This window comes from Mercurialis annua, linkage group LG3 (genome assembly GCF_937616625.2).
Source record: "Mercurialis annua linkage group LG3, ddMerAnnu1.2, whole genome shotgun sequence".
Classification (NCBI taxonomy): Eukaryota; Viridiplantae; Streptophyta; class Magnoliopsida; order Malpighiales; family Euphorbiaceae; genus Mercurialis; species Mercurialis annua.
In genome coordinates this window covers 1,485,756-1,512,034 of record NC_065572.1, presented here as the reverse complement: position 1 = coordinate 1,512,034, position 26,279 = coordinate 1,485,756, and the positions used below count along the sequence as shown (strand labels likewise).

At 33.5% G+C, this 26,279-nt stretch overlaps 3 protein-coding genes across 10 annotated transcripts; all 3 read right to left on the bottom strand.

The window, feature by feature from the left end:
* Window positions 1-5,257: 5,257 nt before the first annotated feature.
* Window positions 5,258-12,928, bottom strand: LOC126673050 (protein SEMI-ROLLED LEAF 2). Of its 2 annotated transcripts, none has more exons than XM_050367002.2 (20): window positions 12,673-12,928; window positions 12,207-12,341; window positions 11,851-11,925; window positions 11,660-11,775; window positions 11,365-11,479; window positions 10,927-11,055; window positions 10,733-10,780; window positions 9,633-9,823; window positions 9,356-9,552; window positions 8,942-9,225; window positions 8,700-8,849; window positions 8,009-8,410; window positions 7,769-7,918; window positions 7,331-7,409; window positions 7,121-7,245; window positions 6,661-6,852; window positions 6,437-6,577; window positions 6,118-6,255; window positions 5,826-6,026; window positions 5,258-5,688 (listed from the first exon to the last, which is right to left on the bottom strand). In XM_050367002.2, the coding sequence occupies exons 2-20, from the start codon at window positions 12,336-12,338 to the stop codon at window positions 5,572-5,574; spliced, it is 2,982 nt and encodes a 993-aa protein (XP_050222959.1). In that variant the 5' UTR covers window positions 12,339-12,341; window positions 12,673-12,928; the 3' UTR covers window positions 5,258-5,571. The 2 variants fall into 2 exon arrangements, with proteins under 2 accessions (XP_050222959.1, XP_050222960.1); XM_050367003.2 differs by lacking the exon at window positions 12,673-12,928 and adding an exon at window positions 12,428-12,574.
* Window positions 12,929-15,233: 2,305 nt separating this feature from the next.
* LOC126674896 (uncharacterized) lies at window positions 15,234-20,741 on the bottom strand. Of its 7 annotated transcripts, XM_050369431.2 has the most exons (15): window positions 20,551-20,740; window positions 20,284-20,376; window positions 19,612-19,713; window positions 19,379-19,503; window positions 19,074-19,195; window positions 18,866-18,948; window positions 18,619-18,777; window positions 18,170-18,322; window positions 17,602-17,784; window positions 17,125-17,219; window positions 16,935-17,035; window positions 16,147-16,253; window positions 15,984-16,042; window positions 15,465-15,512; window positions 15,234-15,421 (listed from the first exon to the last, which is right to left on the bottom strand). In XM_050369431.2, the coding sequence occupies exons 1-12, from the start codon at window positions 20,590-20,592 to the stop codon at window positions 16,150-16,152; spliced, it is 1,362 nt and encodes a 453-aa protein (XP_050225388.1). In that variant the 5' UTR covers window positions 20,593-20,740; the 3' UTR covers window positions 15,234-15,421; window positions 15,465-15,512; window positions 15,984-16,042; window positions 16,147-16,149. The 7 variants fall into 7 exon arrangements, with proteins under 7 accessions (XP_050225388.1, XP_050225387.1, XP_050225390.1 ...); XM_050369430.2 differs by having other exon boundaries at window positions 15,234-15,512; window positions 15,984-16,044; window positions 16,150-16,253; window positions 20,551-20,741; XM_050369433.2 differs by having other exon boundaries at window positions 15,234-15,512; window positions 20,284-20,367; window positions 20,551-20,741.
* Window positions 20,742-21,444: 703 nt separating this feature from the next.
* On the bottom strand, window positions 21,445-25,045 carry LOC126674387 (uncharacterized). The gene is made up of 8 exons (XM_050368835.2): window positions 24,728-25,045; window positions 24,227-24,374; window positions 23,795-24,139; window positions 22,492-23,146; window positions 22,299-22,399; window positions 22,124-22,213; window positions 21,887-22,014; window positions 21,445-21,791 (listed from the first exon to the last, which is right to left on the bottom strand). The coding sequence occupies exons 2-8, from the start codon at window positions 24,368-24,370 to the stop codon at window positions 21,647-21,649; spliced, it is 1,608 nt and encodes a 535-aa protein (XP_050224792.1). The 5' UTR covers window positions 24,371-24,374; window positions 24,728-25,045; the 3' UTR covers window positions 21,445-21,646.
* Between the last annotated feature and the right edge of the window lie 1,234 nt (window positions 25,046-26,279).

Here is a 26,279-nt window from a genome sequence, read left to right as displayed (position 1 = left end):
CTAGTTAAACTTAAACTTGAGCTAAAGAAAAAAGACGAGACGCTGAACTTTCTTTTCCGAGAAAAGACCAGAGATAATAAGGTGGGTACATACAGACTACAGAGAAAATGACTGTAATGAGGTCAAATAAAGGACTGAAAAAGTAGTTTTGTTTAACTGTAATTACAAAAAAAGGAGCAAAGATCCATTTTTTATACGGTGGGTAAATAGTAGAAACACATAATAATGACAAATGACCCGGATTTACAGAGGGCATGTTTTTTACTGTATCTATTTATAGCGTGGACATAATATTCTGCCATGTTTCGTGTTCCCATTGGGTTTAAGATATTCACCACTGTAGATTTCTGGGCCTTCCATACACCATATTTTTTGGGTAATTTTCACAAATCCCTCAAAATGGGACTTCATTAACATTTATACCTCATCAAAAAATAATAAGCAGAAATCTCCCAAAAAAGGTTAAAACTTTACGCAAATCTCTTATAATCTAATATTAGCTGTTTTTATAGTATAACTGGACAATTATGCCCCTTTCTTGTCACTGAACCAGAGAAGAAGAAATTGCAGTAAGAATTCAACGCGGCCATCTCGAAGACCTGCTTCTGCGTCGCCGACCAGGACGATAAGAAAATAGGAAAGAGAGCTTGAATTATTTACTTGTATAAGGACGATCGGCGGCGGCGATTCGACCGTTTAGGTTTTACAGAAATTGGAAAGAAAGCTTGAATTGGAGATTGCAGTGCTGTTTGATGGTGGACGATAAGGAATTGCAGACATGGACTTTTTCAACAATTGCCTTCATATTATTTACTTGTATAATTGTATATACAGTTTATAATTTTTAACACTTTATAAAGATTTTTCTGATCTTGTTTTTGGCTTGCTAATTTTTTATATATATTTTTGATTGTTGTCTTACAGTTTACAGACAAAAGTTAAATTAGTTGTTTGTAATTTCAATTGCTAATGACTATTTTTTGAATTGAAGATTATAAAAAGAACCAAGAGTGTTTCGCATAAATAGCTTCATAAATCTGTTTAACTATTTTGGAGGTCTACTACTAATTAATTGTTTAGGTTTTAGTCTTTTTTTCAGATTTTCTTTTGGTTATTTTCTACTCTTTCACCAATTTGAATATGAATGTTTGTACTCAAAGTTATGATGTCATGCTTTGAATGGTTAAAATAGCTTCATAAAGTAGAATGTTGGAAGTAATTTGTACATGAACTAGACATTATTTCTCATGGGTCTGTACTATCTAATGTTAATGAACAAACTGTTCAAAGTCTTAACATGTGCAAGGTTGTTGATAAATTCAATTTTTAATTAGAAAAAGAAACAAATTAATATCTAAATATCATATTCAAGTAAATAGTGTGGTTCATGACGGTTGGAATTTGGAAGCAATTTGAGCACAATTAGATGAATGCTTTTAAGTCTAACTTTACATGAAAAAAATCTAATTTGATGGAGACATTATCTTTGATGTTTTAATATATGGAATTTATATTAAGTTCACTACAAATTTATTTTAGATTAGTTTAATTTAAATTATATTGAGTTTATATTAAGTTTACATTGAGTTTGTATTAAATGACATTGAGTTGATTTTGATTTTACATTAAGTCTATAATTATATTCACACCGACCACCACAAAATTATATTAAATCTATGATTTTGAGTTTACATCAATATAGTTCAGTTGATATAGGTTCACATAAGGTCGATTTTTAATTTTATACACTGTCAAATACATTTCAATTTGTATATTATACTTAATCTCAAAATTCTCTCAATATAAAATGTCAGTTAAAATTGTAAAGAACAGCAAGATAAAATTTTATTAAAAATTGAATTAAGTTAGTTCAGTTGATATAGGTTCACATCAGGTTTACATTAGGTTGATTTTGGGTTATATAGACTGTCAAATATATTTCACTTATAAGAAATATTCAATTTGTATGTTACACTAAATATCAAAATTCCCTCAATATAAAATGTCAGTTAAAATTGTAAAGATCAGCAAGATAAATTTTATTAAAAATTGAATTAAGTTAGTTCAGTTGATATAGGTTCACATTAGGTTTACATCAGGTTGATTTTGGGTATATAGACTGTCAAATATATTTCACTTAAAAGAAATATTCAATTTGAATATTATACTAAATCTTAATAAAATGTCAGTTAAGATTATTAAGAGCAGAAAGACAAATTTTATTAACAATTAAATTAAGGTAGTTTAGTTGATATAGGTTCACATCGGGTTGATTTTCGGTTTTATAGTATGTCAAATACATTTCACTTACAAGAGATATTCAATTTGTATATTACTCTAAATCTTAAAATTATCTCTATATAAAATGTAATTTAAGACTGTAAAGAACAACAAGACAAAATTTATTAAAAATTGAATTAAGGTGATTCAGTTAATATAAGTTCATATATGGTTCACATCAGGTTGATTTCCAGTTTTATAGACTGTCAGATACATTTCACTTAAAAGAGATATTTAATTTGTATATTACACTAAATCTTAAAATTCTCTCTATATAAAAATATTTAAGATAGTAAAGAGCAGTAAGATAAATTTTATTAAAAATTGAATTAAGGTAGTTCATTTAATATAGGTTCACATCCGGTTCACATCAGGTTGATTTTTGGTTTTTTTTTTTTTACTATTTTCATCATTTATGAGTTACATATCATGTGTGCAATACACACTACACATAAAGAAATTCAAAAATAATCTTAACAATTATTTTATTTTATAAATTAATGAAATTAATAATTTTAGAATTTCAATATATTATTTTCTAAATATCTGAAATTAAAATTGAAAACCTTCATTCAGTTGTGATGTGTTAATAAAATTAAAATTTTAGAAACCAAATAAATTATAAAATAAAAGTTGGGAACCTTTTTACACATTTCATCATTTGTGTTCATCTTGTTCCTTTGGCAGGTACAAGTGTACAGGTGCATAAAAGAGCAATAACATAGGTGGAGAAGAAATTCTATTTTCGAACCCACTAATCCAGATCTCAAAGCCACAATTAAATCAAGCAATTCAAATATTTACTCCCTGCGAAGATTAATTTTATTTTCAATGTGAATCCCCGACGACGGCAATAATAGAATCGTCAATAGCAATCAGCGACTACCGGTGTTCTGACTACCGACCGCCTACCAAAAGTTCGGCGTTCTGGCTACCAACCACTGGAGGTTCGGCCACCGGCAGCCTGGCCGTAATAAATTAAACCACGGACTGATAAAACATATAGAAAGTGAAGGTTACAGAGAAGAGAAGAGAAGAGATGGAACATAATTAGGTGTAGTGCGTACATTGATTTCGATGTGAGTGTGTATTGAGGGCAAACTTGGACTAAAATTATAGTCAGGTACTCATGAAAATAGGTTTTAAAAAAAGAGAGATTTTTGCAAAAAAATAATTTGTGAGTCATTAACATAAACTTTTCAATTTTTGGGTGATTTGGTGTAATTTTCTCATATTTTTTTGGATTTTTTACATAAGAATATTTTTAAAATTTAAGGCAAAAATACTGAAAAATCCCCCACCTTTGAACTTTTTTTCAATTCAACCACCATTTAAGAGAATTTTCAATTGCACCCTATTTAGGGTTTTCATCTGTACCCCAAAATAAAAAAAATTGATAATTTAATTATAAAATTATTAAAACCAACTAAATAGAGGGATAGTATCATTATTTTTTCCATTTGAAAAAAACAAATAAATTAGTATATGAAGGATTAATTTAAACTTTTTTCTAAATAAAAAGAGGTCATTTTAGTCAATTGGGGTACAGACGAAAACTGAAAACCCTAAATAGGGTGTAATTGAAAATCCTCCTACGCGGTGGTGCAATTGAAAACAAAGTCAAAAGTGGGGGGTTTTTAAGTTTTTTGCCAAAATTTAATCCTAAAACCGCAAGTTTTTAGTCATTACTACAATTTATATCTGTTTGTTAAAATCAATTTGTTTTACTTTGAAAATTTACCAATTATACATGATTTTATTTTGAAAATGAGTTTTTAAGTCAAATTCTACATACATGGCAAATTTTCAGATAAAAAATATAAATTCCGGCTGCCACTTAAGCAATTTTAGTCGGAAAAAACTAAAATAAAAATGAAATAAAATTTAATAACCAAAAAACAAAATTAAAATTTAGTGACTGAAATAAAATTAAATTAAAAGTTTATTGACCTTCAAGATCAATTACCCGATAATCTCATAAAAACTAAAAAGACAAAGATTATTCATTTTTAATTAATTCAATTTATCTAATTTTTAAATTTATTAACTACTCCCTCCGTCTCAATAGAGTTGTCCACTTTGAGAATTTTTTTTGTCCCAAAACTCTTGTCCACTTTCAAAAAATAACTAATTTTACACTTAATTTTCTTACATTACCCCTATTTAAAGTCCACTAATAAAAGTAAATTGTAAGTGGACCCTACATTAAATAGGGGTATGACAAGAAAAGTAAGGAAAATTTTACAAAAACTATAAACAATGATTGCTTTTTTTAAACTATGTGATAAAGGCAAAGTGGACAACTCTATTGGGACGGAGGGAATATAACAAAATTGATTTTTTTTATAATCAATCCTGCAAAATAGCATTTGTAACTTAAATTGTTTAACCAAATATGACTAACCAAAATCCAATTTATTAATTTATTTTAGACATCTAATTATTAATTATTATTATTTTGAAAGAATCTAATTATTAATTTAGTTTAACCCAAATTTTGCTAACCCCTATGTATCATCATACATGACCCTTTTTATTGAACTTCAATGACATAATGGATTATGCTCCAGCACATTTAAATAAAAATAAATAAAGCATGAGAGTACTAGAAAAAGCATTCTTAGGCATTTAAAGGGTAATTAATCCTGAAGATCACTGAACTTTCGAGTTTTTTCATTTCAGTCGCTAATTTTTTTTTTTCATTTTGATCACTGAACTTTCAATTTTTTTCATTTTGGTATTTTCCGGCCAAAAATGCTTAGGTGGCAGCCGAAATTAATTTTTTTTAATCTGAAAAGTTGCTATATATGCATTATTTGATCCAAAAAGTCATTTTTAAAGTGAAATTATGTATGTGATAAATTTTCAAAGTAAAACTTGTAAAATCCGGATGTCACATGTCAACTTCCGGCTGCCACCTAAGCATTTTTGGCCTGAAATACCAAAATGAAAAAAAATGAAAGTTCAGTGATCGAAATGAAAAAAAAATAGTTTAGTAACTGAAATGAAAATATTCGAAAGTACAGTGATCTCCAGGATCAATTACCCGGCATTTAAACATACTTTGATACAAAACTACAAGAAATACAAAAGAGACATCAATTACACAATTTGTCAATTGGCCTAAACCATTCGAACCAACTCATCAATCTCTCGGCCATCATTCAAAAAGTCATAAAACTAATACATTAGCAAACTGAACTAAGGAGCAGCCTACAAATTCTAACTTCTACCTAAAGAAATTTTACAACATAGATCACACAACAGATGCATGAACGCTGCTCGATTCTTTCAACATCCGGCAGCTTTCATGAAGTTATCAAACGGACTGGCCGGGGGAAGCCTCATCGCCAAGCATGGACCTATCGGCTTGATGGCTGTTTGATCCATCTCCACGCTATTCATTATCTGCAATTAGCATTCCGACATCATGATATGCCCCTCAGTACACAGGGTCTTGTTTGTTATGCGGCCATAGCATTAAAATAGGCAATTGAATTCACAATGTTATAGCATAAGGTGACCGGTAAATTCAGTCCACTAACCTTCTCTAGTGCAGGGAATCCGTTTGCAGCTGGCAAACATTTGTTAGCTTCACGATTGTAATGGTATTCATGAGCCAACCAATTGGAGAGCTTATTACGTGTGCCTTTGCCTAGATCTTCGCACTGTTTAGCCATGGTGTTATATGGGAGGGGTGACGTAGAGATAGACGCTCCTGCCACTTGACCAGCTACCTCAAGTGCCTGAAATCGTAGAAAGCATAAATAAATAGCGCACAAATTTTGTCAAATTACCACACAGGACTTGTATGGTTTCCACAAAAAGGATTATTACCGATTCCAAAAGTTGCCCGATACTAATAACATGGGAAACGGAAGGCGATGATGGCATTTTAGGAATGAAACGGGACATGTCTGCAACAGATGCTTCGCTTAATGTGTCATCCTCAGCCAATGAGCTTGTTGGAATATCCTGCAATGCAACAGTCATAGCACAGTCAATTTCACAATTATTCTGTTTATTGCCATAGATTCATGAACTAATTTCTTTCTCGATAACAAAAATAACACCCGTGCAAAAATTGTAGAATTCATCTTAATTTTGCATATGATGCCAAATTAGGATTATGAGTAGAGTATTAATAAGTTCATACCTCATCGAAGGAGAGTGATTCCTTAGAATGAGCAACCATTTGGTTGTGGTCCACATCAAGTAGTGATCGCGGTGCAAAGACAAATGCATCATCAGGAGTGAATGGTTCCGATAATTGCCTAGCCAGATCATCAGCCTCCAGCTAGAGAAGCATAGGAACACGTGAGAGTAAGAAATTTGTGTGTGAGAGAGAGAAATGAGAGGGGTCTGATTGTCAGCGATTACCTCAGTAGCATTCAGTAGGTTCTGGATTAAGGTGTCAATTATGACCTTGTCCGATTCAAATACTTTGTTCCGCAACTCTAGAAGTAATGATGAAGCTAATTGATTATCAGAGAGGGAACCGTATTCTCCCAAATCCATCTGAGGCTTTGTATATAATTGAAGGTCGCCATTAATGCCAAGATAAGGATCAATCTGAATTGATAGAAGACATACCGAGTTAATCAATAATGTTTCCAGTAAACGTGTGAGCTTATGATTACTGCCTTTTATCTGTCATCTTAAAAAGCAATGAATGTCCAGTAATAGCTATAACTAACCCATGCCATGCATTTCACTGTAATAAAAGAGATCTCTAAACCACTAGTCAAAAGGAAAGCTGTACTCTAGCAATATCAGGAGTCGTACCCTTAAATTATTTCAGAATCGTTACAATAACAATAAACAGAAGATACAAACTCACATCACTTGATAGTAATTGCTTGAGTTGGTCATTCAACTCGGGAATTTGATATATTTTAGCAACAAACATTAACATTTCGGTTGATAATACAAATATTGATCTCTGGCATGCTGGCTGTAGCATCCCTGACAAAAGACAGTAAACAACATAAGTTACACATACATTTCTTTGACACTAATACTCCATGTTGTTTGAGTAAGTGATCTATACCGTTGTGAGGATCAACGGATAAACTTCTGAGAGATAGGGGCAGCTGAAAGAAACGGACAACAAGGCTGTCACTTGGGCCCTGTAAAAGAACAAGTTGAGATATGGTCATTGGTATCAGTAAAAAACAAAGATGCACAACATACACACAAGCCCCCTGTTAACAACAACTGTTTCCTACAGATTCTACAGGATTTAATGTAAAATCCCAAGAAGGCAGAGGGAAGATTGAAGGAAGAAATGCCGCATGCTCCAAGAGATAGGTTCAGAAACAAAAAACGGACATGGTGTCACCTCCACTGCTGCTATATGCAACAAGGGCTCCAACTTCCATGACAAGATTTGTTAAGGACATTTATTAACGAGTTACAGAAAAACTACAACAGGAAAGTGATCAGCCGCAAAGAAGAGAAGGAACATCTACAAATTTATATATCAAACCTTTAACCGTGAGGAAATAACCGTGACCGTGAATGAATGAGCTATAGCTTCAAAATTGGAGGGCAAGTTGTCTGGAAGATTGGCTTGTATCCAGAAGGCAGACAGCAACAGTGTAATTTGATCCTCACTAAGCTTCATGACGTATGGCTCCTACAAATCAATTATTAGGTCTTACTTAGCAGCTTGCCAAACTAATTTACAGCACATGCATACTTAACAGCACAGAATAGATTTGCTTACCGTCTCAACCAAACTTGTAGCAGAGGTTCTGTCAATAATAGAACTTATTTTGTAAAAATTAGGAGAAGCCTTTCGAGGTCGCCCCTGCTTCCAGTCTTCTTCTAAAAAGGCTTTTTCTTTGTGATCATCAGAAACATTATTCCTATGCTTGTCCATTCTGCCACCATCCTTCTCTCGCCGAAGCTTCTCAAGTAATGCTGCTATAGATGAAAATGCAGATGCAGTACTGGGATGCCTTGGTTCACATATATAACCAGATCGCAAAGATGCTACTCCCTGGCGCGGATGACTAGAGCTTGGAATAAGAAGCATTGAGAATATCTGGTGTGCTCCAACTCGCACCTCAATATCTGGATGCAGCATTACTTTCAAAAGTTGGACAAGAAGTGATTCTGGAAAACCCTATATTGAATTTATTCAGAAATTTTAGTACGTCATCTTCGAAGTACAACTTCTAAATAGAAATCCAGGTTTCATTGTCATGATATTGAGAAATTTTCTAAAATAAAATGAAGATTATAAGACCTTTCAAGTTAAAATATGAATCTAATTTACATTCATATAACTCACCTAAAAAATACAGAGGAACAAAAACTACCAAAAGTGCATGCAGGTAAGTAAACCTACTACGAGACAGCAGATCAGAAAATAAATATGCATGGGCACAAAAAGCCAATCAAACTTGTCATACCTGCTGTGGACGAGAAGAGACTGATGACAATGAGATCATATGAGCAAGAATAATCAATGAACCAATGGTTGCATGAGAAACAACTCCAGCAGATGGTAATGTCTCAAGTGTTATGGCCATCATGTCAAACAGTGGCTGTGCATTCCCAATCTGATATAGCCAGTGAAATTTAAGTTTAACAAGAAATACAGTAGGAAAACGAAAAAAATGTATTCACTGTAACTTGTTAGCTTCGAACTTACCCCTTTAACAATTTCAAGTAAGCAATCTTCAATAGAATGCTGGAGCAAAATATTCAAATTCAACTCTTGCTCTCCTGCAGATTCAATTGTGGCCTGAAAACTTTTCCTCAGATGCCTGCATAGATCACTGACAAATCCAATTTCAGCCAGCACTACTTCTGATCTAATTTGCTTGGCCAAAGTTGCAGCAACTTGTATGACATGAGATTTGAGTTGTGGATCATGTGTAACATTTTTGTGGTCAAGATGGCGTATAACAGCAGCTAACACCGACTGTTGATGCCCTGAAATAAACATTAGCATTCTTCTCAAATTAAACATCGTTGAGAAAACAAAAGACTTAAGGGCACAATACTCAGAATGTCCGTAAGCAATACAGTGATTAAACAAACTACAAGTAAAACAACAAGATACCTGAACTTTCCAGTAAGTAGCACATATCAGACAGAACTGCTGTGGACAACCCTTGCTGAGGAACCCAGTGCCTTCCAGAATCAAAATAAACAAACATTGGATCCAATACTTGGCGCACAGTGGTACTCTCTTTTGCTAGTTCAGCCATTCCTTGAATGCATATTTGAGCCCAAACACTAGGCGTCTCAATCTCTTCCCTACAACAACAAGATATTCACAAGTGAGCTATATTCCAGTTTATGCTGTAAGATTTCTCTTGGCTTTTAAAAACTCATACCTAGTCAAAAGAGAAGGGTCTTTTTTCTCTGGCCGCGACCTGATGATCCTGCAGTTAGAACTAGTATCATAACTGACAAAAGCACTTCTTCCTTCAGATCTAACAACTTCATCCACCCAGTTATGTTGTGGTTCTCCTCTTTCATCGTCATGTATATCTGGCTCATAGTTGTCTAAGGTCACTTGCACAATCTGCAGTTTGAACATAAATAATACTCAAACCCCGATAAAAGGAACAAATGTGGATATATACATGGACATAGAGACCCGCATCACGTAAAGATAAGGCAGCAGTCCAGTATTACCTTGATGAAGTGATTAAATTATTCTCTTCAATCAAGGTCATCAACTGCAACTAGTACATGTTATTTTAAGAGTTCTCTATTCTGCTGAAATAATATCTTTTTCTAAGCTACTGCAGCCTGCACAGAACTGGCATCATCTTGATTTATAGGAACAATTGACTGTTCACTTTAATTCTAATCATTTATCAACACCAGACTACTGCATAGCGTATCAGTTATAGGGCAAGATACCAGTTCCTCTGTTTTCACATAGTCTAAATTTTATTACAGCATCGCAAATTCACTAAACACCTTAGCCAATAGATGCACCAAAACCAGAACATTTCAAAATTTACAGAATTAACAAAATGAAGAGCCTTTTGCAAAGACTGGTCTTCCTAAAACAGGGTTCATTATGGTGCAATCTTATCCTATTATATAGTGTCTGCGTGTTTTAGAGACTCTTAATAAATACCCCGAGTCTGATTCAGACAAAAATTAAATTAGAGACTGATGAAAGGAATATCCAATATGATCATCTCACCAAAAGATTAATAGAAAATTATTAATTTCTTCAGATTCAAATGGTTTTTATTAGTTTATAATGCGAGTCGCTCATCAAGATTACAAGAAGAACCTTCAGTTTTTAATTATATCATGCACATTTTACCTCGTCTGCCATCCAAAGTGACCAAAAAGACAATAAAGGTCTAACCAACATGTCAGAAGTTGATTTAAAAAATCATAAATAATGAAACTAACAAAAAGGCCATTTAATATACATTACTATCAAGAGAATTTACTCAAAGGAACTAACCTCATCAAAAGCACCAAAAATGTATAAGAATTTTCCCATGAACCACACCTAGCAAGACAGAAACCCATAACATAAAGATTAAACCAAACTACAGAAAAAAGTCATTAAGAACATGAAGTGAAACGTAACAAATCAAGAAACAAAGGTCACCAAGAAAAAGAATCAATTAAATAAACAGAAACCTATTGAATTACCATTGCTGAGAGACACTGCAGGCTAGCTGCTTTCAAGTGGCTTGTATGATGTTCCTCCCCATGCTCACGCACCAAATTACATACTCTTTGAACAAATTTTTCAATGTTATGCACATAAGTTCCATCTGTCTGTTCATAAATATCATATAAAAACAATGAAATGGTACTGATAAGTATCCAAATTGATCAGAAAACTTGTAAAATTTACAACGTGACATCAAGAGTTTCAGATGTTTACAAGGTACTGATAAGTATCAAAATCTATCTACTTCAAGAGTTTCAGATGTTTACATAATATATAAAATTTACAACGTGACATCCAAAATTGATTGACTTTCTCTCTCTTTCCTAGAAGCTTCCTAATCCTAATGCTTTTAATTCCTGCATTATATGTAATTGGATTAACAGTTATTTCTTCCACAAATATCACAAAGGTACCTGACTATAGATGAACTTTGTTAAGGTCTCGCATCCAAGTATCAGAAAAGCATCCTGCTTAGGTTTGTCCAACAGTTCACTGACAACATTCAACAAACTACTAGCAAAGTAGGCCCTGCAAAAACAAGGATTGAAATAAGTTTCTGGCATCCTTGAAAAGTGATGAACAATTGAAATTAGCAGTTGAAACGATTGTTGAAAAAAGATTCGAAGCTTATCAGTTCATCGAATTTCCACATTTGTGCTTTGGAAATTACAAAAGTTGAAAGAAACGGAAGAGCAAACTTGCACTTACATTTGCTCCTTGCATACAGAAAGCAACTTATTATAAGTCTCTGTGACAGTTTTAATGCATTTGATGTGCTCGCTTCGAAGTTCCTTGCAGCATCTTTCTTCAAGATATTTTGCAATCTGTATAAAAAACACTGATCAGAATAAGAATCATATAAAACACTAGTCTTTTTTTCATGTTAACAAAGTTGCTACCTTTGGAATTCGAAATGGATTTTTTGCAGCATATTCACATAACTTGACAATTTTTCTTTCATTTGGAGGGCCATCCTGCAAATCATAAGGAGACATTCAGCAGTTGATATAAACAGTAGAATTCGATCAGCAAAAAGAAATCATTACACAAACTCAAACAAGAAATTACGCTTTAACATGCAAATTAAACCTCCTGCTAATAATGCCTATCATTCTCCCATGGTTTTTTGGGTGAATGGAGCTCATTGACAGGCCAAAAAACATGAATATGCATTTACAATCAAATCCTAGCATTACTTAACACTAAAAAATACAAAAAATTGCCAATATTTACGCATGAACACCCGAATACTTACAGACTTGGGAAAAATCTCAGCAAGCAGTTTTTTATATCGTTTGACTGGCTGTCGAGATCTGGACCTCAATGCAGGGCAGCACACACACATACTCTCACAAGCAGGAAATATCTTCCTGGAAATTAACCCCATTTCCTGCACATTATCATAAACAAAACAAAAATGAAAACTCAGCTCAGTTCTTGCACTAAAACCCCAACATAAATAAAATGTAAACATACCAAGAACCAGTAACTAACTAAAAACTTATTCTGTCCAAAAAACAGAAGAAACCCACAACTCAAGACTCTATCTTTTATGGAAAAAAATCAACCCATGACTAAAACCACCATTTTCTTGGGAAAATATCACCAGCCCAGAAACTAAAACAAAAAATTTCTTGGGAAAATGTCACAAACCCAGAAACTAAAAAGCTAAAGAAAAACAAATTCAAGAACTTCAAAACAAAAGGGTACTGAGTACTTACCTTAACACACACTCCAACAATGGGGGAGATAGATCTAAAGATGGAGCAATGAATTGGTACACTGTGATAGTGAAAGAAAACAAACACAAGAAAACAGAGAGACTCGAATGATCAAAGAAAAAAAATTGGCGCGTGGATAAAGAAATGAAATTAAAGTGACATTTGAAAGTGTTAAGGTAACACGTGATGTGTCAGTTCATTTTTATTTACACCATTAGTAATACTACTACAGTGTCAGAATATGAAGAAGAAACTCAAAAAAGCTTGCTTTTTTATGTTCTTTGTTTGAATTAAAAGTAAACATTGTTTAATGGTTGGTGGGACAACTTTTGATTTTCATTAGAATAGATAGCACGGATACGGATACGGAAAAACTGAATATTTGCATATTGATGCGGTAAAATGGTGTTATTTTAAAATTTTTGGTGTTATCGATGAAGTTTTATTTAAAAACATCAAATTTCCGGTATGTTTTTAAAACGGAATACTCCATTGATTAGAGTATTTATGCTACCTAGATAAACTATTGACCGTTCTTTAATGGTTTTTGGTACGAATTGTCATTGAGTTTCTTTAAAAAGTAAATAAAGTTTACAACTTTATTTTGAATTTTGTACTTCTAAAGGGTTTTTTTTTTTCCAATTCTAAAGGGTTTGGTGAGAGAGGGTATTCTAATTTTCTCAATTAGGCTTTAGGTTTAAGCCAACTAAAAAAGATGGATAGGTTTTATGGATGTGTGATGGTTCCTTCACTATAATATGATTGTGTATTTATAGTAAAACTTCTTTTTTGGTCTTATTATAGTTATGATTATGAATGTACTTGATAAAGTTTTAATTATTTAAAATTATTAGCACTAGGTATTTTGCATCGTTAATTACATATAAAATTATTATCTTTACACGAAATCTCAAAAATAACACGACATTTAAAACGTGTCAATTTAAAGCATCAACTTTCATTTCTTTTCAAAAATAACACATGTCATATCAACAAAAACACCACTAAAAATTAATGATGTTGTTTTTGAAAAGAAATAAAAGGTGGTACCCTTAATTGACACGTTTCAAAGATCGTGTTATTTTTTAGATTTTGTATAAAGGTGGTAATTTTATATATAATTAATTCAAATTAATTCTACTGTCTACTATAATTTTTTTATTAACACATTTTTGGTTATAGTGCAATCCCTAACTATGTGAAATAGAGAACTGTCTGTGTGATTCAAATATTTTTCTTAAATTTTTGTGTGCTTGATTTTAGTAAAGTGGTAGTTTTTGATAATTCTACTTGCATTTCAAAATTTTCTTAATTTTTTTTCTCTTACTATCAAATTCAAATAATCTATTAACAAAGGATCAATTTGTCCCCCTTAATTTGGCACGGGATGTTAAAAAAAAGTCATTTTCAAAAATTCAGTCAAAAAAATATAATACTTTGCCTTTTTGTAGCCATGTAGTGGAGTGGTTTTTTTCTGGTTTTTTTCTGTCGTCGGTGTACAGCGCACAAAATTTTCAGTTAACCATGAAGAATGAAATTTTTGAAACTGTAAAACAATAATGGAAGATCTGCAAATGAGCAGCCGCTAGCGGTGGTTCCTACTGGAGGAGGCCTCAATTAGCAGTAATTTAGGGATTATGAGTTTTAATTAGATTTTAATTAAGGTTAATTAGAGTTTAATTAGAGTTAATTAGAATTTTAAATAGCGCTAATTAGGTGTTCTACTTGCTCCATTTTACATATGGGTGAAAATGATATGAATTTTTGAATTTTTTTTGACCGGTTTTTTTGGAAAGGACTTTTTTTATATTTCGTGCCAAGTTGAAAAGGTGAATTGATCCTTTATTCAAAAATCTATAATTGTTTTCAAATTTTCAATTTAGTCAGAGAATGTATTTTTTATAATAATACTACCCTTTTACTAAGCCAAATTGGAAGCAATTACATGCGTAAGAAAAACCGACTATCGTTTCTGTTAGTCAGAGAATATCTAAATCATGCATAATGCTGGAAAAAAGTTAATAGATAATAAAAGTGAGATTTCTACTTAATTAATCAAACTCAAATAAGAACTTTGTTAAGATTTTGAAACGTCTAAAATAGGAATTTTATTCATCTTTATGGAATTTTAGATATTTATTAACTAATTTAGTAATAAAATTATTTTTTGTTCTAATTGGCCTAACTTGACCCCTCTTGGATGTTGAAAATAAACTCATTTTGTCTTGGTTTGAAAGAAAATGAAGTACTTAGCTTGAGAAAACATCAATCTCCCTCACCCCATTATTCAAGGGGGGGAAATTATTAATTTATTTGCACTTGTAATTAACTACATTTCTCGAGCAAATCAAGATTATCATAAAAGCTAACGAGGTGATTAGTACATCTTGACCCCAATAATCCAACAGCCAACAACAAAAGTCCCCAAATGATTGATGAACAAGGAGAAATTATGCAAAGTTATGGAGGTGGGTATAAGCCATGGACATGAATGTGACAAGTGATTGAATCATTATGGGATAAATGAGTTGAAAACTAAAGGCCATTTATGATAATTTGGATGGCTATCAAAAATGGTCCATGAAATTTATGAGAGAAGGTGTAGGATAAATAGTAAACAAGAAAAAGTGAATAAATTACACGAGTGAATTTTTTTTTTTTTTCAACTCAAACTATTTACATCCCTATTTTAATTTTTTAAAGCAAATTCAAATGGGGAAAATTGGTGGAATACAGTGTGCATTCGCTGCTCAAAATCGATCCAAATCGATTTTAAGTTGGTGATAGCTTACGTAGGTCCTTAGTCGCTTTCCAAGAGAACAAACCAGCAGCGGATTCACCTGAAATGAAAAATAACATACAAATTAAACAAAGAAGCTGCAGGCCTGTAACTATTATCATAATAGTCAATTTATTATTATTATCATTCGGAAATAATTACTACTTAAAGAACCTTACAAAATGTGATTCGGTGTAAATTTTCAGCAGATATCATTGACATTAAAATGTGTTACATCAGGCGAGATATCCGTACTTGTAACACTAAATCCGAGCTACTCCGAATACTAATCCAGTTTCAAGCGTCAAATCACTCTCTCAACAAACAATTGCTATATATAATTTGAAGTTGACAACAAAGCATATTATTTGACAAACTGCATATGATATTTTCAATGCAGCCAAAATTTTATCAAACTTTTGTTTGATTAATTAAATTCCTCATGGCATTTAAGTTATTTATCTGTCCACTTCAATCTTTAAGACATCTAGATGATTTTGTCGTTTTATGTTTCAAAGACAAGAAATTTTACCTCACTTGAGTCGGGTATATACTTGATGCCAAAAACATGAGATCTATGAAATATGGAACCTGAAAAACAAGAACATTATTTAATATTAATAACTTATAATGAAGATAACATAGGGAGTAGCAAATTAGCACGTATGGTATCAAATTATTTGCAACATATACACCTATCACTGCTTGAGGCCGTATTTAGATCGCAAGTCGTCAAGAATCTCTGCATACTCAATTGGTGTTGCTTCACTACAAAAAACTTCATTCCATATCTTTAGGAGATCTGGTCAAAAGGTAATCAAGTTAGTATGTTGCTCTATCCTTACTCTCTAATAAGCAACACATAAAAATATCATTGATTTCTATTCACGAGAAATCTGCATATGCTATGGCTAAAAGAACCAGATTAACTGTAACCAAGTTTCTCCAATTTTTTTATAGCCGTAACCAAAATATATAAACCATATTAAAACTGAACCGAAATAATTATTTGGTTCTAACCGAATAACTAAATTTTATTAATATTAATTATTTAAAATAAATAAAAAAAGTTTTGGTGGTAAATTTTAGTTATATACAGAAATTACAAAAATGCCTTAATTTTTTTTAAAATAACAAAAATAACATTATGTATATACAATTCGGTTAATTTGGTCGGTTCAGTGAGTTAATACTGGAAACTGAAACGAAATGATCAACCAATTTTTTTAAAATTGTTAGCCATAAGCGAATAAAATTAACCAAATTACAAATTTAGTTTGGTTCGGTAATTTAATTTGGCTATACGCAAATATTGCACACCCTTATCATTATTATGCATGGGCAACTGCATTCGGACAAAGAATTCAAAGTGCATAAATAAACAACAACATAAAGTCGAATTGATGCCTTTGCCCTATCATAAAAGCCTATAATATAAATATTAAATAAGATTAAATAACACCAATCAGAGAACAATATATACCAGCTTTATCTGCAGCTGAAAGACACATGATAAGTAGGTTGAATCTTGGTACTAGGGGAAAGTTCTCTAGAAACTTGACAGCCAAATGCATATCATCACTGCTAAAAAAGAAATTTGAAGAGACTTGAGGACTTTTAAACACTTAACAGAAAGCCTAAATAACATATTAATAACAGACAAACCAACTTACATGAAAAAAGTGGCAATGCACTTAATGATGTCAATTAGCACTGGAGCAGACAACGAATTTTGGAATATCTGCGCTAATGCACTCGGAGATGTGGCCTAATGATGCAAGTCAAGCAACACATGGTTAGTGAAAATAATAAACTAACATGTAACAAGAAGTAGCATAAGAGGAACCTGAGGTGAAATCCGGTACACAAATGAGATGATTACTATATGTGTCCAGTGTTAAGGTTATAAATAGAGCTTATTTGTTAGACCCTATATAACAAAACATTAAGAGCAGAATCATCTTGACCACTAGTCCAACTGGAAACTATCGACTCGTGCATTTCTAATCACAGGATGTCCATAACAAGAACAGTGCAGTTTCTTCATTATTGGTTGTGCCAACTAATATGCCTTTTGGCATCCTATATCACAATTTATCAGCTAGATCGGCTAATATGTGAATCAGTTTCAATTAAGCACAATAACAAACCTTTAAGAGGCGAGCCTGTAATGCACGATCTCCGGAAAAGCTTCGCCAGGAAACCTCAAATTGATAAGCTGATTTTGGAGGGTTGATGTTTTTTGCAGCTTCAGTAACAGCACGAGATGCTGCTCGAGAAGCAAGCTCTTGCACCGATGCCTTCAGCTTTTGCTTCCTCATTCTGTCATGTCCCTACATAAGCTCAAGGATTAGTGAATACTAGGCAAAACAATAAGTTCCATGCAGATGACACTCTTTCAATTAACCTCCCTCCAAATTCATTTTCTCAGATATGATTGGTAATAATATGAAAAGAAACTGAAGTTCATGTGCCATATGCAAAAAGCAGTCATGCGAAGAAGAAATAACCTAAAACGGCAGAAAAACACTACTTTATCGCTCATTTCTTTAGCAAACACTATATGAAAGAACATCCCGATGGGGGGACAAGGTTCATGGTTGCAGGATCTACATGAGAAAACCCTTAAACAGTGATATTAACCATTCAAGACACAGTGCACCCACTCTGGAAGCAAATAGTAGATGTATTTTACATAGCAAGGATTGCATGCAGAACCTGGACAGACTTCTCCTGAGAACTCAAAGCTGCATCAGCATAGGAACCATTATTAGCTTCTCGACTTTCTGTTTCGATACCAGCTCTTGAGCTTTTGTCTTTTATCTCCTGCACTGATGGGGATTTCTTCACAAGAGTCTCTCCAACACTCTCCTGCCAACAAACATAAACGTTAAACTGATAATTCATGCATTACCCCCAAGAAAAATGTACCAGCATGCCGTAGCATACACCGTCAAAAATTGCTCAATTAAACATGAGTTGAAAAGTTTCAAGATTGTGCTGGTGAACATGTTTGGTTGAGAGAGAGGAGAGGAATATAGCAAATCCACAACTCTTTATCACACACAAAAAAAAAAATTAAAAAATGCAGAACTTTGTGCTTCACTAGTCAGCAGCATTCTCACAGCCAGTCTAGTAGCATTAAATCAATAAATCTTTATTGCTACCTTAATCTTGTCTTTTTGACCTGTAGATACACCTGTCCTCTGAGTGCTGCTCGAGGCAGAATAGCCCCCATGGTCGACAACTTTTAAATCTGATCTTTCTCCTTTTTGAGTTCCCTGAATAGAGCTTCTTAACGACCCAGATGCCTTCTCAAGAATCTCCTGGGAGAATTGACAACAGTCAGAAGAAAAATACATGAATAAAAAGAAAAAGGACATGTAAAATAGCAACGTAAAGTAAAACATTTACTTTCTCATACAGCAATTTAACATCAGCATACTGCTTCTTGACTTCCTGGTTATTAGGTTCCAACCTTAAGGCAAACTCAGAATCTGCAATTAGCTACATTTTTTACATCAGAGAGATCAAAATCATGAATTATGTAAGAACTAATTCCTACACCATATAATCAAACAGACCTAGACATTATCATTTATCTTTAGCAGATAAAATATACCTTCAATGGACTTTTTAAATTTTCCCAACTCCTTCCTAGCAGTTGCTCTGCGTGAGTATGCCTTTATGTAGCGGTCATCCAGATTCAAGGCCTCTGTACAGTCATCTTCAGCTGCTTGAAATCTAATAAACCATAATTATTTTGAAAAAGAGAACACCTATTAGAAGCAAAACAAGGAACCTATAACATGGCAAGATACATATGATATGGGGATATACGAGTTTGCGTAAGCAATGAGAAATTAAAAATTGATGTACATCGGCATCTTGACTGAAGTACAAAAGCCTAAAGAATGGAAAACTTACTTTCTGATTTTAAGATAAGCCATAGCTCTATTTGCATAGGTAACTGCAGTAGGTGACAGGGCTATGCTTCTCGAATAGCAATCAATAGCTTCCTTAAACTTCTTCTGCTTAAAGTACTCATTACCCTGTAAAGAGTAAAATAAAATGCACATTTAACATCACTAAGAGAAGGAAAAAACAAACAAGCTGTGCCCAAAAAATGGACTTAATATTATAACAAAAATGAAATAAACCAATTCTTTCTCTGAAGTAGCATCCACTGCAGTATCTTCAGTCCCAAAACCACTTGATATGCGATCAAAGCCATCGAAATTTCTCGTCTCCTCACTAGTTCTCTGAGAAGGTAATGATTTAAAATTGTCAATCGCCATAACATAACATAACATCAATAGAAATTTTTTTATTAAATGCAATCATCCATTTGCATAGGGGTGAGACAAGAACTGGCCAACCGAATTAACCGACCGAACTGATGACTTTTGGTCGATTCGGCTCGGCTATAAGTTTAGGTTCGGACAGTTTGGTTTTGATATAAAAAAATTGGTTTTCGGTTCGGTTTGAGAGTTGGATTATCCAAATTAACCAAACCGACCAGATAAACCAAATATTTTATTTTAATTTCAATTTCAATTTTTTTCTTGTATTTTTGTCGGTTTTAACCAAACCAACGAATTATCGACCTATTTGGTCGGTTCGGTTTTGAAATTTTTTCCCTTTATTTATTCAGTTGGTTCGGTATCAGTTAGAGTTTCTTATTCAGTCGGTTCGGTTTTAATTATTCGTTTGTTAATTCGGTTTGGCGACTGTCCTTTTGGGGATCGTCGGTTCGGTCAACCGAACGGAATGCTCACCCCTACAGACGCACCATAATATAGAGAAAACAATAGTGGATTATACTTTTTCACCTTATGAGAAGCTTGAGGTTTAATTTTTTTATCCTTATTATCCTTAACTGAAAGTTCCCAGTCCTGCAAGTCATTCAAAAACCCCTGGAAATCCTAATCCAACAGCACACAAGCAACACAGAATATGAATTAAGCTAAAATTTAAACATCACAGTAACTCATTTCACATATCAAAAGCTTTTCAAAAAACAAAATTAGTGAAGCATTTACATTCCTAATTATAAACATTTAATTTGCTTGAGTGAGAGACAACAAAATTAAAAGTACCAGAGCTTGATCCCGACCATGTTTGCCCGGAACCCTAGCCATCGGCGAGAAGAGAGTGTGTTCAGAGCTACTCGGTACGCGCGTGGTTTAGAAGTTTCCCGAATTCAAATTGAAACCTGCATATTTTGAGAGACTTGTAGTTTTAAACGAGTTAGGACAGTAACAATGGTCTATCGTAGGCCTTATTTGGGCTATTCGAAACTGCAACCAAGGAGCCCACGGAGGCCCAAACCTACCATTTTTCTCAACTGTAAACGAACCGAGCTGCTCGATAAGAGTTCACTTTCATATGAGTTTGATTTTATATTTGTTTATTTAGACGATCCAAACATAAGTATAGTGATGTTCGGCTTGTTAATGTTCACGAACAACTGGTATATGAACTCGTTTAATTATTCGTGAACATATAAGTCCGATTAAAAATTTGTGAACTGGCTCGTATATGAGATCAATTGATGAAAAGCTCATGAATATATACTTACCCGATTAAGAGTTTTCGAACTAGGTCATAATTAATTAAATATAAAATATTATATTAATGTATTAAAATTGCATGGTTTTAAATAAAACTATGTAGTTTTGATATGAAAAAAAGTGTAATTGTTTGTATTCATTTGTTTTATTATTAAACAAACAAACTCGCGAAAGAGCTCGTTTAATGTTTTCGCGATCACACGAGGTGAACACAAACTGAATATAAATATTATAATTCTTTAATGAACTAAACATGAACACCTCATCCATATAACAAACTGAACATGAACACCTCAAAATTCAATTCGGCTCAATTCATTTATAGCCCTAAATCTACTCTCCATCTCAATTTCCATGATTTTTTATTTATTTTTTATGTTTCTTTGAAGCAAAAAACATTTCAAAATTTCTCAATGACTATTTGTAGTAAAAAGACCAAAAAATAATTTTTTATCGACCTGCTTCTACTGATGTTCATATAGGCTGGCTGAGGCAATTTATTCCACCATGATTCTTATTATTTGCTGAATACATACATACAAAAAAACAACAGTACCGGCAGGATTGCCATTTCTGTTTTCAGGTAAGCTGCAGAGACAATTGAACTGTTATTTTTATTATCTTAACATGCAGATATTGTCGGCATCTTTTCGTGTATGGCCTTGTAGCATTGCAGGCTACACAGTGGAAGCTTCGACTTTGAATCCCGGTACTTGTACGGATTAGAACAGGATGGACCGGCACACTTCTCTCGTGGCGGAGGGTAACTGAAATTCCCACACAGTAAATCATTATCAGGCTACCAAAGAAAAGCAGTGTGACTATAAGTCTATAATTGTTCCTGAAGTGCAAAAGTTGATACCTGCAAGGCTTGGTGTCAAAAATGCTAGGCAAGCCTAACTCGTCGGGGAATGTTACAACTGTTCCAGACGGACCCATAACCCATCTCACATGATCTGCAGTCACCACCAGAGAATTTGCAGCCCTCCCCTGCAAATTACAAGAATCCGTCAAAACTCATACATAATGGCGTTCTAAAGACCAACAGGATAACAAAAAAGTACTGAAAAATGGATATGCTGCATAGCATATTAGTTACCTGTGCTAATTCTTCTTGCCGTTTCTTCAATTTATCTTCTCGCTTCTTCCTGGTCGAATCTTGCCCCAATATTTTTCTGATTGCCTCAGCCTATGATTTTCGCTCATCATTACAACTTTATGAAAAAAATATGCATGTACATAAATACGCGTATAAATAGGAAAAAGAGGCGAACCTCGGATTCTCTATTTGCTTTCTCCACTTGCATCCTGCGTCTCTGAAGAGCCTCAGCTCTCTTCAGTTGTTGCTCCACTTCAGTGAGTTCCTCTTTTTTCTCTGTAGCCAAGATAGTTAGGACTTTTATGTTTGATTAAGCTCAACAAAAATTCAGGACAAGTATCATAAAACCAAGTTAAGCAATCAGTTACTTTTAGAAGGTGCTGGAGGCAAGCCATTTGGGAACTCGACTCCACTAGCTCCAAAGCTGGACGAGATATCTTTGCCACGTTGACGGGTTGTAACCATCATTTCCTTTTTGGGGTCTCCTATTAGATCAACTAAGTCTTTTCGTGATTTCTTCCTCTTAGCTGTAGGCTCGCCATCTGACCCTGGTTCTTCCTCTTCCATATAGTCAGTGTCTTCAGATACTCTCCCTGATTTAGACCTCTTACCTTCCTTGCCAAATCTCGATGAGCTATGGTCTCCAGCATAAGTATTATATAGACCATCGACATTTTTCTTAAGAACCTTAGATATTTTCCTTTGTTTCCGACTTTTACCTTCCTCTTCGTTCTCATACTCTGCAGCATAATCAGCAGCAGTGATCTTTGATATTTTGATTTTTTCTAAGTATCTAATCTCATCATCATCCTCATCTTCATCAACAAGCACTCCGTCTAACGAGCGCTTCTTTGGAACCCGCTTGCTCTTACGAACTGGCTCATATTTGTCTGTTTGTTTTGAAGAGAGATTATCATCAGGCATCCTAGCACTTATTCCACTTCTAGGGAAATCCTTCCACAGAACTCCTCGCAAACCAATCCCCTTATTTGAAGAAAATGAAGGATTATCATCCATTTTGTCCTGCAAAAAGGTTCCATGAGCTGCTAACACTCCCAAATAATGATGCAAAATCAAAAGGCAGGCAATAGAATATAGCTAGGTGGACAAACACCAAATTTTCATGCAATTGAGAAACTGTTAATTCTTTATGGGTATTTGCAAAAACAACCTTTCACCTTTTCAGTGATTTCACGCCTTTTAAAACTTGGCAAAAAAGGTCAATCCTTCCATTTCTTGGCATTTTTTGCCCAAATGTATTTTTCCTTTACCAAACAATTTTTGGCGTTTTTTAATCAACAAAGCAACACCGAATAATGACGTTGGTTTTAAAATGCCAAGAAATAAAAGGTTGAGCCTTTATGTGCCAAATTTTTAAAAACGTGCTTAAATCGCTAAAAGAGTGAAAAGGTGGGTTTTTTTTGTGCAAACAACCCTTATTTTATTGAGTTCAAATAAATAGAAGTACAAGTAGCAAGAAGTGAACATTGCAATCTTTTATTCCTCGCAAATAACCATATCTAGATAGACAAATTAAAACTGACAACATTTGTCAAATGACATGGAAATAGAAGGTACTACTACCAATTTTCCCTCTGTGTTTTGTCTGTACAGTCAAGTTCTGCAATGCTAGAGAACAAGAACTAAATTCATAAAATTTTAAAGAAGTACCTCGTTTGATTTCTGTAGAGAATCTTGGAAGCGAGAGGACCTGGTAGAAGAAGAGCCAACAGCAGATGCCCCATCAGATGCGGTGTTTGCATTAATGGTACGTATGATGCCGCCAACCTTAAGCTTGACCTTTTTCACCTTATTTTCACTACCTACTCCGTCTGTACTACCTCTAAACTGTCCCAAGTTGCTAGTGTTTTTCCAATTAGCTGGGGTAAGGACACCTTCACTGCATCTTCTAGATTCAACTCCACTATTCCTCTGCTCATTACTACCTCGAAAAGAAAAGTTGTTGGAAGCTTCATCAGATTCTCCAAATCCTCCATCTTCGGGTTTCGATACATTCTGGTCAGAATTAGAGTCCACAATGTTAGTTGAAGGTTCTTTCTTTTGATGAAATTCAACAAACTTTAATGTACATGATTTGCTTACACTATCAGAAGGCGGTGTCGATGACAAGGACGAAATATCAAGGTAATCCGAAGGCAACGGCGTATCATTTCGAGGACGACGTGAAGTATTACTCCTCCTCTTCTTGGCAGCACTGCTAGCATCACTAAACCTAAAACCCTCCATAGCACTAAAGAAACAAATGTTCAATTCAGCATCAAAAGAAATCACATAACATAGTTTCTACATTACTTCAAACTAACTGTTCATCAAAACCATAACAATTCAAGTTCTTTCTCAGTATATTTGGACAAGCTTTACATGAGAATACATTATCAGATTAAAAGTATATTCAACCAATGATAAATTTAACACACATTACAACCCTAAAAAAGCCCAAATTGTAATCAATAAAAGCAGAAACTTTGAAACAAAACCATCCCCAAAAACATAAAATTTGAAGAAATTAGAGATACCCAGATAACAAATTATCAAAAAATTACCAAGAACAATCAGAGAAATGAAAAAAGATGGAAGCTTTACCTTTACTGAATTGTAACAAGAACACCTGAAAACCCTAATGGGCAAAGATTGAAATTGGGGATAACTAGCCAGGTGGAGGAATGTGATTGGAGAGCAAAGAAAGAAGATAAGAGTGGTGTAATAGAAGCTTTGAAACAGAGTTCAATCGTAATAAAAACTTCATCTTTAAGTTCTTGTTTTTACATCCAAAAAACAGAACCCGCCACCAGTATTTGTTTTTCACTCGGGTCACCCGCCTCTTCTCCTGTCGGATCTTGGCTATTGGTTTTGAATTTGATGCAGTAATTTCTGAGCTCCATTCTCTTCCTAAACCTTTGGTTTTAGTTGTCGTTTTACCGCAAAATTAAAAGGCTTTGTTTTCGTTTTACTGTGATGAGAAAACGGCAAAGTCGTTTAGATTCCAATTTTCTGTTAGCTTTGCCGCCTTTTCTCTCTTCTTTTTACTATCCCCGCTCTTTAACGGGTAATGTTCATTTGCAGTTCCTCAATTATGCTCTCTTTTCAACATAGTACATAAACTTTTATTTCCGTTAAAATGATAACTATTTCAATCAAAAGATATTTAAGTAAAGTCATTTGGCCATCATGTTAACAGAAATAAAATTGAAATTACATCACAATATCGATACAAAATAGAATGCATCCACGTGATATTGAAATATTTTAATCCATTGTAACAATTAACTGTTTATGTAAAAATTAAAAAGTTAAATTTTATCATGTTTAATTATTTATATATTAAATATTTGACCTTTTAATGACTGTTTTATCTTTAGTATATAATTTATCTATTTTACTATTACAGAATGCACCATCAAATTTCATTCAATTTAATTAAATTAATATTTTGTATCTATAAATTCAAAATACAAATACAAACATGTGTAAATATTGAAAATGATTATCTAAATTCAATTAAAAATAAACAATTAGGTCAATTAGAATTAATTAAAATAACTTTTGGTTAAACTTGATTTGATTAATGTTGAATTATAGTAAAAATAAATTGCCTGGTTTATATACGACCGGCGACGAACCAACTGTTCACGACACCGGTCGCCGGATCTGTTCTGATAATGGAATGGTAGGGTAAGAGGAAGCCTTATATCCAATAGAACTGCGAAACGTGGAGTACGAAGCAAGAAAATTTAGAGGTGGATTGGGAAATGGTGGGGTGACATGTAGAGGTACGTGGGTGACGCAAACAGCGTCAGGGGAGAGGTCGAATCGGAAAATAATCAACTCAAAATCATCAATCAGTCAGTCACCTCCTTCTCCATCAAATAAAATTGCTGACGTGTCTGATTGATCTGACTGCTGAAGCTGACCCGCATTCAACTTTAGTTTCTTTCTCTGAGTTCAAATTTCAGACAGTATCGCGCGAGAAGCGCGGGTGCTTCCTTTCTCTCACTCCATCTGGCAACACATTTTGGGACCCACTTTGACTATTTAATATTTCTTCATACTTTTAAAATAATTACTCTAAATTATACTTACTAAAAATATTATTTTTATATTTTCTAAAAGTATTCTTATTTATAATCAAATATTT

Coding starts and splice junctions, on each gene's coding strand:
- LOC126673050 (XM_050367002.2), bottom strand. CDS start 12,338: ATGGGGTTAATTTCCAGGAAGATATTTCCTGCTTGTGAGAGTATGTGT. Junction 8,850..8,941: donor TACTTGAAATTGTTAAAGGG/GTAAGTTCGAAG, acceptor TGGCTATATCAG/ATTGGGAATGCACAGCCACT. Junction 8,411..8,699: donor TCTCTTCTCGTCCACAGCAG/GTATGACAAGTT, acceptor AATTCAATATAG/GGTTTTCCAGAATCACTTCT.
- LOC126674896 (XM_050369430.2), bottom strand. CDS start 20,592: ATGGCTAGGGTTCCGGGCAAACATGGTCGGGATCAAGCTCTG. Junction 18,778..18,865: donor TTAAATTGCTGTATGAGAAA/GTAAATGTTTTA, acceptor CAATTCTCCCAG/GAGATTCTTGAGAAGGCATC. Junction 17,220..17,601: donor TACAGGCTCGCCTCTTAAAG/GTTTGTTATTGT, acceptor TTGCATCATTAG/GCCACATCTCCGAGTGCATT.
- LOC126674387 (XM_050368835.2), bottom strand. CDS start 24,370: ATGGAGGGTTTTAGGTTTAGTGATGCTAGCAGTGCTGCCAAGAAGAGG. Junction 22,214..22,298: donor AAGCAAATAGAGAATCCGAG/GTTCGCCTCTTT, acceptor CGAAAATCATAG/GCTGAGGCAATCAGAAAAAT. Junction 22,015..22,123: donor GGCAAGAAGAATTAGCACAG/GTAACTAATATG, acceptor TGTAATTTGCAG/GGGAGGGCTGCAAATTCTCT.